The sequence below is a fragment of the Fusarium coffeatum genome (assembly GCF_003316985.1).
Source record: "Fusarium coffeatum strain FIESC_28 chromosome Unknown BRIP53273_contig_155, whole genome shotgun sequence".
Taxonomy (NCBI): domain Eukaryota; kingdom Fungi; phylum Ascomycota; class Sordariomycetes; order Hypocreales; family Nectriaceae; genus Fusarium; species Fusarium coffeatum.
In genome coordinates, this window is record NW_022157948.1 from 1,216 (window position 1) to 14,838 (window position 13,623).

General features: G+C 48.6%; 4 protein-coding genes across 4 annotated transcripts; 2 read left to right on the top strand and 2 right to left on the bottom strand.

Annotated features, from left to right (window-relative positions):
* Window positions 1-320: 320 nt before the first annotated feature.
* Window positions 321-875, top strand: FIESC28_07115 (uncharacterized protein; the record flags this gene model as incomplete). The annotated part of the gene is made up of 1 exon (XM_031161256.1): window positions 321-875. The coding sequence occupies one exon, from the start codon at window positions 321-323 to the stop codon at window positions 873-875; it is 555 nt and encodes a 184-aa protein (XP_031014657.1).
* Window positions 876-2,540: 1,665 nt separating this feature from the next.
* On the top strand, window positions 2,541-4,751 carry FIESC28_07116 (uncharacterized protein; the record flags this gene model as incomplete). Its single annotated transcript, XM_031161257.1, has 5 exons — window positions 2,541-2,771; window positions 2,817-2,884; window positions 2,932-3,404; window positions 3,461-4,374; window positions 4,425-4,751. The coding sequence occupies 5 exons, from the start codon at window positions 2,541-2,543 to the stop codon at window positions 4,749-4,751; spliced, it is 2,013 nt and encodes a 670-aa protein (XP_031014658.1).
* Window positions 4,752-5,623: 872 nt separating this feature from the next.
* FIESC28_07117 (uncharacterized protein) lies at window positions 5,624-6,388 on the bottom strand (the record flags this gene model as incomplete). The annotated part of the gene is made up of 1 exon (XM_031161258.1): window positions 5,624-6,388. One exon carries the CDS (start codon window positions 6,386-6,388, stop codon window positions 5,624-5,626), a length of 765 nt encoding a protein of 254 aa, XP_031014659.1.
* Window positions 6,389-9,471: 3,083 nt separating this feature from the next.
* Window positions 9,472-12,248, bottom strand: FIESC28_07118 (uncharacterized protein; the record flags this gene model as incomplete). The annotated part of the gene is made up of 2 exons (XM_031161259.1): window positions 9,472-11,198; window positions 11,252-12,248. The coding sequence occupies 2 exons, from the start codon at window positions 12,246-12,248 to the stop codon at window positions 9,472-9,474; spliced, it is 2,724 nt and encodes a 907-aa protein (XP_031014660.1).
* Window positions 12,249-13,623: the final 1,375 nt, after the last annotated feature.

Genomic DNA, 13,623 nt, shown 5'->3' on the forward strand with positions numbered 1-13,623 from the left:
ATGAAACCTCAAACATCGGTCCTCAATTTCTGCATAGCGCTAGAAGACAAGTATGGCCTAGTGAAACTGGTCTAGTGCGATTATAGGAATAGCTGGTTTATAAGCTGGAAACAACCATGCAAGGGTCCAGATTGAACTTTTGCTGCAAAGGGTAGGTATCTCCTGTAATTAAGACACCGTCAAACATCGCCCCCTTCGATCTGTTGTATAAATAACTGCCACCGGTCCTCTCTTTTTTGCGTTCTCTAGATATCTAACATTCATTCGCTTTCCAGCTTCAATTAATATTAATTATTACTCTACATCTCTCCAACTTCATCATGCGTTCAGCCATCATCATCGCTGTCGGCGCCACTGCCGCTGCCGCTACCAACACTGCCCTCAACAAGCGCGACGCAGACGAATGCACGTCGCGAGCCATGGCCTTCCTTCCCGAAATCACTGGCCTTCCCACCCCCACGGGATCTCTTCTCTCCTTCCTCGCCACCGAGACCAAGCTCGCCACATACACAGGCAGCTGCGACTTCCCCAGAATCACTGGCGCCATGGCCAAGGAGTACACTTCCTTCGTCGAAGATCTCAGCTCCTGGTACAAGGACCACAAGAGTGACGTGTCCGAGATCATGGCAGCTTGCTCAGATGTTCCTGAGATTAAGTCTCAGATTGATGAGCTTAAGGGCTACGGCGCAATGTGCAGCGAAATCACTTGGGAGGGTGCCAAGGAGTCTGAGGCTGCTAAGAGCGACTCCGATGAGAAGGACGGCGACAGCAAGGACTCCGAGAAGAAGGATGGTGACAGCGGTGCTGGTCTTAACTCTATCAAGGCTGGTATCGTCGTCGCTATCGCCGGTCTTACTGGTGTCATGATGCTGTAAGCAGCGTCTCTCGATGTCCATGAATTACAGGGGAGGATTATACCCGGGGTTGAAGGTTCTGTTGTCTTGTTTACCTAGCGTTGGAGTATCAGTGTCTACATTTTCATAATCTCTCAATAGAAGTCTTCTGATTTCTCAATCTCATCTGCTGTGACTGCAAGAGTGTCCTGATTGAAATTTGGAGTTGAACGATGTATGGGTGCTAGTAAGACGCTCAGTGTCTCGGATACCCGGCATCGCGGCACTGAGAGATCCGTGATCTAGCGCTATGATCAGTGGTGTAATCTCCCGACAGGCACCCTGTGACCGCAGCTAAGCACTAACAGGCGCTAATGTCACTGATCTACATGGGAGTCTCAACCCTGGCCTGTCCTGCATGTTTTCAACGCGATAGCCATGCCGACAGACATGGTTTATTCCTTATCTTCGTCTATTATTGTAATTGCAAAATCTTATTCTTATAACGAGACACAGTGCAAGTGTATCTCGTGTGTAATTTCGTTAAATCCGGGCTGCGGGCTTAATATCCGATTTCAGATGTGTCTCAAAAAGTCAAAAGACAACGCGAAGAAATTGTCTAACAAATCGTCACCCGGATCATTGACTGCCGTCTTCGCCGGCCATACATGTGCGTCCGGCCACTTGTGTTTCCCAGTTGTATCTGTTGAAGAGGCAACGAGCTTTGCGGATGGGGTTTTGTTCGATTCGTCGCAGCTTTCATCGTGGAAGCCCGAATCAACAAAGCTAGCTGGGGTATTTACTCCAACAGAGGCCTTTTCCAGGAATGACCATTCCATCGCATCTTCAGCTGTATTGGGATTCATATACGCATCACCAGATGACTCGTTTTGTGCAAGCTGGTACGTAGGTGAAGGCGCATCCTTCATAGAGTCTCGTAAATGCTTTAGAACTATTATACGTGTCAGCGATGGGTTTCAAGAGACAAGATTACAAGGGAAGACATACCAGTAAAGTCCGGGTCTTCTATCTGGCCCAGGTTTTGAAATTGATTTGAGAGTGGTGTGTCAGGAGTAGTTTCTTTTGCTTTGTTCTTATAACAGCCATCTTGCTGAATCTCCTTCTCTTGCTTGATGTGCGCTATTCTTTTCTTCCTTGTTCTATAACGTTTTAGTAAAGGATTGATGGCTGGAATAGATTGAGGAACTCACGGAGACTTGCGAGGTTCTATCACAACACATTCTGTCGAATTCCATATACAATTGCTGCAAGATGAAGGTGACTGCCTTGTAACATCACATCGGACCTTTCGAGATCGACATGAAAGGCATGCTCGTTTGGCCCTGTTCGCTCTCCGCTTTTTGGCTATGGCTTGGGTCGAAGTCAATACTTGTGTATCCGTGATATAAGACATGCTGACAATGAAATACAGATTCCGTGAGATTTAAAACTGCAAATATTACACCGGACGAACGCCATTTATAAAGAAACCTTCTCCATCATCGTCATCAACGATCTTGGACTCGTTCAGTCTAGCGTTACATGTCTTCCCCAAAGAAAGCGGATTTTCCGTCCTGCCCCCGTCTCCCCCGCACTCCCGCAAGCCGAGCACGGCATTAAATAACCGTGCTACCCGCGTCAACAACCGCGCTCCTCCCTCTTCCTGCAATCCTTCCCACCAACGCACCCAGAAAGTGATTAGTCGTAATGTCTGACTCCCAAGACGATTCTGACGGCCAGGAAAGTCGCCGAAAGAGAATTCGCCAAGCTTGTCTCAACTGCAGGAGGAAAAAGGTCCGATGCACTGGGGAGAAACCTACTTGCAGCTTCTGTACGAGACTTTCACAGGAATGTGTTTATGCTGAGGATAGAAGGAGTTGGAAGCGAGCGCCTATTACCCTTGAGGTTGGAGATGAGGAAGTGACTGCTGCTGCGATGGTGAGTTCATATGGTGGTGATATGATGGTTATTAATTGGTGGTAGGATACTATCAATGCGAGATTTGCTAGTCTTGAGAACCAGATCTCGACACTGCAGGATACTATCGAAAAGTGAGACCCATATTATGCTTACATGTCCAATACTGACCAGGATATAGATTGATACCGCTTGTCGCTGACCAAAAGCCTGATGAGACTGGAGTGCCGAGCAAACGTCCTATTCGTCACGTTCCAGCCAGATCTACTCCATCGGCCATCCTTCAAACTCCAACACCCTTGACAGTACAGTCACCAGTACCTGACCGTCCCCAATCACGGTCTCTTTCTTTTGCGGCAGATATATACTTCCGTTTTTGTCACAGTCAGCCCTACGCCCTCTTCCATGAACCGACCTTTCGTCAACGGCTAGCCGACGACTCGCTTCCTTCTTATCTATTATGGGGCTTCCTATCTGCAGCGAGACGTTATTCTAGTCTTCCTGTTCCGCAGCCCAATTGTGCTGATGATGCATCGGCGTATGCAGCCAAGGCTTGGGAGTGTATGGATCTTCCTTGGCATGCTTCCGCTTCAGCTGAGAATGTCCTTACTGTTATTCAGACGATTATCCTGATTGTGAGCACCGAAGTGCCAGGTAGGTCCACATCAATATGCGTTGTGTCTGGGCATTTTACTGATATGTACGAACAGCTGGCCTGTGTACACCAGCTCATATGAAACTCGGTTTTGCTGTCCGTCTAGCCCAGAATCACAAACTTAACCTTGAACCCGACACATCAATACCTGTCGCCGAGCAGGAGGAACGCAGAAGGACCTTCTGGTCGTTATACTTACAAGACAAACTAATCAGTCTATCCCGCGGCCGATTCTGCGCAATCAGAGATGAAGAGTGCAAGCTCTCTTTACCATGCTCCGAAGAGGCTTTCAGAGAAGGTCGAGAAGAGCACACACCACTGCTGGAGGAACTAATTGGAGACTGTGTGGAGCAAGAGTCGGTTGACAGTTGCTGTCCACTCGGACTAATCATTGTCATGGCCTCGATCTTGGGCCGTGTCTCTCATTATGTGCTACATGATACGAAAGCTCTACAGCCGAGTCTTCCTTGGAATTCAACATCACCCTATGCCACATTATCATCTGCCCTCCTTCAGGCAGAGCATTACTTTGCCATGAACGAGGATACCATGGAGAGCCTCCAGACACGCTGCACCATCGACGGTAGTATTGATCAGCTCCTCGCAGGGTCTTTCATATTCGCCAAAGCCATGTTCCATTTATCTCACTGCCTTCTCCATCACCCTTTCCTACTCCAGCAAAGATTACAGTCAACAAAGCAGAAAGCACCATCGATATTCATGAAGACTACTTGGGAAAAGTGCAGGACACATGCCAAGAGTATAACGGAGCTCATGGAAATGAAGAGTCAGAATGTTCTTCTCTTGACATCGATCTATGGTTACTGTATCATGGTTGCGGGAACCATTCATGCTTTGTCCATAAATGATGAGAGGGAAAGTATTAGGACGGAGAGTCGGGAACATTATCATGCTTCAACAGAGTCTTTGCAGGACTTATCACGATACTGGGGACACGCAGCACTCATGGTAAGTTGACCCTAGGTCTATTTTTCAGATATATAGCTGACACTTCACAGGTCAAGAGATTGGAGCGATTCCACAACCAATGCGAGACCCGCGGTCAAGAGCTTTCGCCATGTACCACAAACGTGGAACGAACACCAGGAGACGTCAAGGCTCTGTGGCAAAGCGTCGACTACACATCACTATCTACACCCACAAGACCAGGAAGTCCTACAGCACCAGCACCCCCGACCAGTGAGGCGGACTGGGCTCTTTCGTCAGATATGTTTGATTTTACGGGCTTCGGTGGATTTGCGGAGGGTGTTGATGTTTTCAGCATCTCGTTTGTTGATGGTGACATGATGTTGGATGGAGAGATGCCGACAGATATAGGTATTTGATACTATTTATCCAAATTGGTGGGGTTTCAGTGATGGTGGCTTGAGCTAAAGATTGCATTACTGCATCAACCATTGTCTCTCAGTAAAAGAATTGGTCCAAGGAGGCATAAGAAAGAAAATAATACAGTCACTTAATGACATCTTAAACAAGCATTTAGGGTACCATATTATGGTAGCCTAAGCCTCAGGTAATAATTCTTTTGTTACTCATCTGATCGGCTTGCAGAGAAATACGAAAATAGCTACAACACGCCACAGAAAGACTAGACAATCGACTCAAACCACACAATGCTGTATCACGAGGGGCAAAAAGAGAAAACGACCAAAAAGATCAGCTGTGTCAATCGACCGCGGCAGGAGTCGAACCTGCAATCTCTAGAGAATTTGATTTTGGTGAACCGAAATCTAGCGCCTTAGCCATTAGGCCACGCGGCCTGATCAAGTTGTATGACTGCGGACAACAAATCTGCGTCCAAGGATGGCCGACCGCCGGCGCTCACATATGGTGGTCTTGGGCAAAGATGACGAGCGTTCATTGTTGTGGTGCTATGGGTGCTTGGTGAAACTGCAAATCGATTCGTTCATTAATCATAACCTAGACTGCGCTATTGGGTATGTCCTCAATTTGCGAAAATGCTGCAATGGCCTATACCTCCCTGACTGGTTCGCTGCTTAAAGAATAGCCTGTACTCAAAGCGTGTTCCTGAACTAGCGATAAAGCTTCACTGGCCTTTAAATCCTTCGTAGGAGCGCTTTCGCTTCTTGGGCAGTAGCGGCCGCAGGCCTGACGTGTCGACTGGAACAGGTAGCTCCTTAGGCGGTAGCGGCAGCAGGCCTGATGTGTCAACCAAAAGAGGACCTTGGTTCCGCTCCTAGCTGGTTTCGTGTTGCCCAACAGACGGCTGTATCATATCAGTCGGTTGTATGACAGGGTGATGCCAAGATGGGAATGTGAGTGTATTGTCTCCAACGTCGGGTGCATTGAATGATGGGTTCGGGGTTGGGTAGTTGAACTGGGGAGCTAGGTTAGCAGATTCGAATTTGGGAAGATAGCCGGCGCCCGCGTACACATGCGAAGGTGGGAGGGCAGGATTTGGAACGAAGTTCCCATATCCAGACGGGGATGAGTTGAAGTCATACTGATAACCAGATGCTGGCTGAATAGTGAATGACTGGGCAGGGCCCCAGGGGAACTGTCTGACGTTCTGATCGACTATGCGGCGGATATTGCCACTCCCCCACAGGTGAAGACTGGCCATATCTCCGATGATTGGGTTGTCGGGATCCAATGCATCCCAGGGCTTGCCACGATCGTTCAGACCCCGTTCGCCCTCCCAAAGGGAACGTTCCTTTCGAGGCAATGTCGAAGTTTGGGGCTTGTTTGGGGCCTGAAAAGGCTTCTCAGGAGGCGCGGTGGGCGGTAGAGGGAGTTGAGAGGTCGGGACGCTTCTCAGACTGATACCATCATCTCGAATTGATGGATCGAGGGTCCTACCGGCGGTCCAGGCTGGAGTCGACCGTAAAGGGAGTTGAGAAGTCGGGAGGCTTTTCGGACTGGTACTCTCTTCTCCATTTATTGGATCGATAGTGCTGCCAGCATTCCAGCGCATCTCACCGAACTTGATGCGTGGTTCCATCTTAATAGCTATACCTTATCTAAAATAATGATGAAGCTCTGCCTTGTGTCAATGATTTGTTCCGAGGAGCGCAGTGGTCACTTACTGCTAGATATAGAACTGTGCTGTGTTGTGTTGGAAACCAATGTATATGGAAGATGCGAATTGACTTCACCCACAACTTGCATCTCTCCAGAGAATCCGAGTGGCGATCCTTCCATCTGATAGAAGCTCATCGATTCAGGAAGGTTTGACTCAAAGGTCTCTCTCCGGGTCGTTTAACTAGAGACAGGTGCGACCGTTCGACAAGCGCGGTGGTTGTCTGGGAAATTCGAGGCAAATGAACAGCAAGGCGAGATATACGGCAAATTATTGGTTTACTAATATCAAGCTTGGATCAACGTTCACACAAGTGAACAAGAAAAAGGTGAAAAATTGAAAGGGGCAAGCCACCAAAGTATCACATTTCATACCCCACGCTCGAACAAGCCTTCTGTCACCTTCCCGATATCATCGACCGAAGTCTCTCCGTCAGCCGAACAACAAATACAAAGGAAGGTTTTAGGGTCAGGTGGGTGTCAGAAGAAATGTCCTCCAAGACTTAGGCTACAGAAATAAAGTGGCCTAAATGCTAGCCTAAGCTGGCATAAGGTGATCAAATTATTCCATCTCTTATGCTGTCGGGGGCCAATTCTTATGACACCCTGAGGAGGGTATCGTCTTACGACAGGGTACTATGAAGTTAAATGCTTGAGGATCCAGCCTTCGTCCGGAGGTAGAGACATTGTGCTAGTTTGCAAAGTACATCATTCTTCTGTAATTTCAATTCAAGTACCCAGCGATGCCATGAAGATTCTCTCGTACCCATCTATTCTTCGTATTAAATGAATCATTAACTTTTCCAGACCGTTTTCCCAAGCATGAGTGCCCTCTTACTCTAGTGTATGCGTACCATCATATCAACACCTCAAGGCCAGCACTATCCTCAGTGACATCCCCGACCACAAACGATACAGCCATCCATAGGACAACCGGTCAACGTACCACCACAGTTCGGCGCAAATCTGACAGTAAACATATATCCATATAGCCCCCGATGGCATTCCAATCTTGTCTCATTGAGGAACTCGTGGACTTCCCGAGGCGCGATCCGTTCAATGAGATCTTGCTCCATCCAGGCTGTTAGAGTGTCCCAAGCTCTTGTAGGTGGGGAGTAGTCCGTCCATTCTACGAAAAACTCGCTGACTACGCCGTATCCACGTCTGCAGATCTCACGATAACCCAGTACGCGGAGGATCCAATTGATCGATGGGGTCGGTTGCTGTAAAGCGACAGACTGGGAAGTGTGGGAATATCGGCCTGGTTGAGCTGAGCCTACTGTGTCGCTTCTGGGTACAGTTGCTATGTACGAATAGCTGGACCGAAATTCCCTATAGATGGGTGGCCTATTCTCCATCGAAGGGTTTCGCCAGGTGGTCGAGCTCTCCGGGCTCTCAGGAGACTCCAGGTTGTAGGACGATGAACGGGGTGAGACAAGCGTCGTAGCCGCGATGGAGGGGGTTCGTGAAGGAACGGACCCATGCTCATGATTCTGTCCCGCGGGGTTTCGACGGTTGAAGGCTGAGAGTAAGTTAGAGACATATTGGACATGGAAAAAGTTGACGAACCATCAATACCACGATCCCAGGTCCATCGTGAGAGGTGGTCGTAATAGCGAGGGCTATACTGCTCAGACATACTGATGAGGCCTGCGGTTTGTAGTTGGTGTGAAAGAGGTGATTGCAGACGGGAAGCTGGAGGAGAGACGTTCGGATACGACCATGATAAAGCCAGCTTCCACAAGCCCAGAGCCCTTAATCTCTCACATCTTCCTCCTTCGTCATATTTCAGTACTGGGGTAAGCGCAGGCACAACCTGAGAGCGTTCGCAACAGCCCTGACATTTCTTTAATGATTTGGTTTTATGTTAATAGTTCGACGCTCTGCCAATGAATACCATTCCACGCCTGAAATACGCAGGGTGCGAAAGGAACTAAGGTGGGAGAAGCGGTGTTTGCCCCTGAGCCGCAGCAAATTAGAGCGCTGTCAGTGTTGCACAGAGGCGCTGGTGACATGTCACATCTCCAGGATTTTGCTCAAATAGTGTTTATATCAATAAAGCTCTATGGGCTAAAGGAAGAGTGGCACCTGTGCCCTGTTCATTTTGGGTTTTGGTTGTTGTGGTGAAGGAAGCGATGGAAACGGTTGGAAATGGAGGGAAGAAGACTGCTTTCCTTGCAGGGCTGTACGCTCTCTACATCACACTTTTACACCTTTCTGGGGCCGTGATTGTGCCTTGGTTTCCAAGCGCTAGACGATATTGTGAACTGTGAGGTTCCGTCTCAGCCCGCTTCCTATCAATGCTTTAAAGGCTTTTGGCGTAATACTTCTCAAGAGCGACTTTGTCTCATCAATATAACAGATCATATCCAGCTTCTAGAAGGGCTACCGTCAGAAATCGAAGAAATGAATGCTCAGAATATGCTTGAACAGAGGCTGGAGTATCACTTTAATCCAGCTCTCCCAGAGGTATTCCCGCTGATTGGAAACAAAGGAGATTCAGAACACGTCACGCAAAATACTTTTACAATGTACTTGAAGTTTCCAATGATTTTGCCCTACATTATGAGGCTGCCCGTCAAGATACAACCGCCAGGTAATTTGCAGGTTGAAACTGCTATATGTTCCCGTCGCAAATCCGCGACCAGTGCACTCAAGAGACGCCATTCCAGTTTCCGACTAAAGCGGTCCCCAAATTGGATAGTATAGAGCAAAATAAATTGTCGACTATCACAACAAACAGCTTGGTACTGTGGTCTAGTTGGTCATGACATCTCGTTAACACCGAGAAGGTCCCCGGTTCGAGCCCGGGCAGAACCTCTCTTTTTGCATTTTTGCCTTTTTGCCATATGGCAGGAACACAACACTTGATCTTTTTTGATCTTTTTTGTTTGTATTTCTCGTATCGCGACAGAGGATTTATGCGTGACAGCTACGCAGACCGAAAAGCATTTAATACTGAACTAGTGGAAAGAATGATCTATTCTTTCGCGCCTGTTGAAATCTCTATACAAGTACAATATCCTGCATCGGCACTTTCTCCCAAAACTTCCTTCCTCCCTCTTCCCGTTGCTCAGAGTAGAATAGTCCCAGCTTCTCATATGCACCTTGTTCCTCAAGCGACGGTCTCACGACGATACCCAATAGGAGCTCCTGATCCTCCGGTAAATCATGGCTCTTCAGCACCGGATCGTCGCCAGGGAAGATACTCGCAGTGAGAACCAGACGAATATCTTTCATCGGCCCGCGGGGATAACCCTTGTCCATGAGAGCACAGTGACTGTCCCAGTCGAAAACCATCTTGGCTATGCACTTGTTTCTCTTCGACCAGAGAGCGTAGCTGATTGACGGGACACGCATGTTCTTCCACCATTCGTACGTGTGCTTAATACGGACTTTTCCATTGCGTCTGGTGGGGGGTTTGTACATCCGGGCTGTAAGTAACAAACGACCCTTCGAAACACGACCAAATGGGTTGTGCTCTTCTGGTACAACGTCTGTGCTGCGGATAATGAGCTCGGACTTGGGCTGTTGGTCCTCGCGCAAGATCCAGGTTGCTCTCGATGGCCGGTTGACCCAGCTCCAGGATGGCGCGATGTAGTCTTTTGATGTGAGCTTCTGATAGACGTCAAATTCCTTCCATTCGTTATGAGCCCATAAAAGACCCTTATGGATGTCGGATTCCCATAGGCCTGCGAGATACTTCTGACCTCTGAACATCTCACTGAAAGATCTTGCCAGAGCTGCAATAGCAGGAAGCTTATCCTGCTGGAAGGCGAGGTTTCTACAGGAGTAATCCGAGACCATATTGTACCACATTCCCAGCGCTTGTTGGAGTGAGCCCATAGTATCAACATACCGCCCATGTTCCACGACGGAACCATCGGCTGCTTCCAGATATCCTCCACAACTAACATGGAACATGAGATTACCGAAGAAGATTTTACGCGGCGCGAGTTGGTCTTCTTGGAAGGTCCAACCTCGCGTGGCCCACGCAGATTCGAGGTCTACTTCTCCAGGAGACTCTACACCACGTCCGTACTTGCCGTGCGCTCTAGTCCATCTCCGCAATGTCTTTGCGGGAGGGTGGAGCATTCGAAGCGTGAAATGGCCTGAGATCGAAGGGTTAATCCTTGACCGGAACTTGAGCCTCACGCTGGTTGGGCTGTAATTCTTCTGGAGAAAGCCGCTCGAGCAGGAGTCGCCTTGTCCGATGCACAGTGTAACATAACTGTTCTCGTAAATTAAGGACATTTGAAAGGACTCCTTTGACCAATCTTCGTCGTCGCCCTGGATGATGCAAAGGGCGTCGATCCAGAGAAATCGAATTCCAATGGCTCGACAAACTTGGACTGAGTCGGCGATAGTTTGGGGAAGCTTCTGCATAGTTATCGAAGTGCAGTGTTCATCCAGAGTAGCCTTCGTTGTTTTGAGCTGCTTCGCCGCTGCATCACCAGAGCCCCAGCAATAGCTCAATCCTGCGTATCGTTGCTGTGAAGCTTCGAGCTTACAGAATTCAGGATCAGCCTCAGTAATGACCAGTCGCAGGCCAGATGGACAAGATGCATGTACATCAAGTAGACGAGTCGGCAAGAAGGGCTTCTCCGCGGTCTTCACCGGCTGCTTCTCTTCTGCCTGTCGGATAAGCTCATGCATTCTCCCCAGAGATGTTGGGGACAATGCATTGCTCGTATAAGGCCTCCGGTTGATCTGCAGCCATGAGGCACAAGGGTCTGACACAAAATTAGCTTCGATGGCACACCAAGTTGTATAATGCTATTCATACCTGTAGGTTCTGCATAGAGGTTGTAGCTCATAGAGTATTTTCTCGTCCTTTCTTTGAATCTTATTGTGAAGAAGACGAAGACTGTGTCGGACCATGTCCTTTGAGGACGATCACTGTCATGTTCATAATTCCCAAGCTTGTAGGCGATCTCGGAAATGACCAATTCCGCTCTGCTTGGTTGTTTTTCTGTGGCTGTCACTGATTCGGTAGCTTTCTCCTGACTCTCCTCTTGTCTGTCGTCACCTTGAGCTTTCTGTTCACCTATACCTTGTTCCCCGTCAGCATTTGTAAAGACGCTGCTACCGTCGCTGTCCTCGAAGATATCGCTGTGCTCTAGCTGGTCGGTCTTTTGATTGACACTCTCATTGTGCACAAACTTCGCATCAGTTGCTTCGTTTTCGACTTCTTTCTCCTTCTTCTTCTCATCCTCCTCCTCGTTCTTCCCTTCATCATCTTGGTCATCTTCTTCGTCTTCCCCGTCTTCCTCGTCATCTGCTTCTTCTCTTGTTTCTGCTTTGGCTTTGACTACTACTTCTTTTTCTTCGTCTCGAAGATCTATCCCATTCTCATACTCGTTGTCCCAGTTCTGTTCAATCCACTCCCATGCTTCCATCAAATCATTCCGAAGCACCTTGCAAAAAGCACATCCGGCAATTGCCGTAGCACCAAGCTCTGGCAGTTCAGGTAGTTCATCGCTCCTCGAATAGTCAAGTCCAAGCTCAGTCTTCGTGACAATACGTGGCGCCTCTGGATCAAAATCCGGCGTCGCGGAGACCCATCCCCTTCCAAATGTTCCCGAGGTTATGATTCGATCCTGTTCGGTTTCAAGGAACTCACCGAAATCGACAAAGGAAGCTCCATCTTCAACTGTCTTCGCAACGCCGCCAAGTTGACTATCGTCAAGATCGAGGACTTTGCAAAATTTGCATGGTTGGTCGAGGTCGATGACTGAGTCCATCGGCAAAGTCCTGTCCAGCATCTGCATGTGCGTAGTCATATTGGTAATACTGAGAATTTAGAACGTGATTCATTGAGGGAATTAATTGTGCTCTCTATGGGTACTACTATATACCTACGTGAGCGATGGATCCTTCTCCTAATCATCGCGGTCATCACGGACATGCTGTTCCTCTCCAGTCGGGTCTAGCCTCACCCTTGTCCCTCCACCTTGTGACGGAAAACGACCATGATCGACAGAGGAACAACACCAGAAGTAAGCTGAAATCTCAGTATCGCAGTCGCCGAAGCCAAAAATGGGGCTATTTGAAGTCGTGAAGCGGTCTGTGCGCCTGCTTCCTTATTACTACATATCATGGCTATTGGCAATGGAGTTTTAACAACAAATCTTTACCGTCAGACCCATACAGCTGAATGTAAAAGGTGGTCGCATAGATCAAGTGGTGGATAAATTATAAGAGCGAAACATCAGCGTGTGCCCTGAACTTCTAGCTGGCGGCAAAACCGGATGGAAGCAAGGAAGGCATTTTGTAGCCGGCTCAAACCTTGTGTTAGGGCAAGACGGAAAAGGATTCCGTGTAGGCAGGGGTCATAATGCCTTATCCAAAGTGTAAGTATCCTTAGAAACCTTATCTGATGATGGAGCGAACCATGCAAGGGTTCTTCAGCAATACATTTCGTCACTCCGGTTAGAGTCGGTAAAGCAGGATTCGCGATTCGTTCATCACCAAGTTCATGTAGCAGCAGCAGCAGTAATCACATATCACGCAACGTGTCAAGAACAAGGTCAAGAATAGGCATTCAGTGCGGACAGGCCATGTCCACACAGAGACGCCATGGGCAGAACGCATCCGGGGCAGACATGAGTGCTGGGTCTCTTGCGGCAGACATTAAAAGTCAAATGGCAGTCTAGCGCACAGGTCCCGTGCTCGTCAGTCGAGCGACAGAAACGCACAGCGGTCCGGGTTCGTGGTGGGATGAGTTGCGAGACATGTAGATCACAGCGACCTCCATATGACGCTGCGAAAAGAGTACCTTGAAATTTGGGGGTATTCGTACATGCACAAGCCCTCGAAACGACCCATATGTTGCACGAGGCCAGTGGTGGGAATGGTATAAGCAACATGAAGGTCGGCGGAATGTCTTACGGGTGCAAGAGCCTAACGCCAACGTCGACGTTTAGGAGGAGGCAAAAATAATGGTAGGCATTAAGCTGGTTGTCGTAGCGGCTTGTTTCAACTTATGTCGGGTTATTGCTAGCATCACACTGCAGGGCGGATCGGGGGACAAAGACCGCCGAGCTTTTGAGCGCGGCACCAATCGTGCAATTCCAATCGCCGCACTGAGAACTTTATAGTACAGCAAGTATCATGCCGCGGCGCATGGCCCGTAGGTCGAAGAGATAGAGCCCGTGT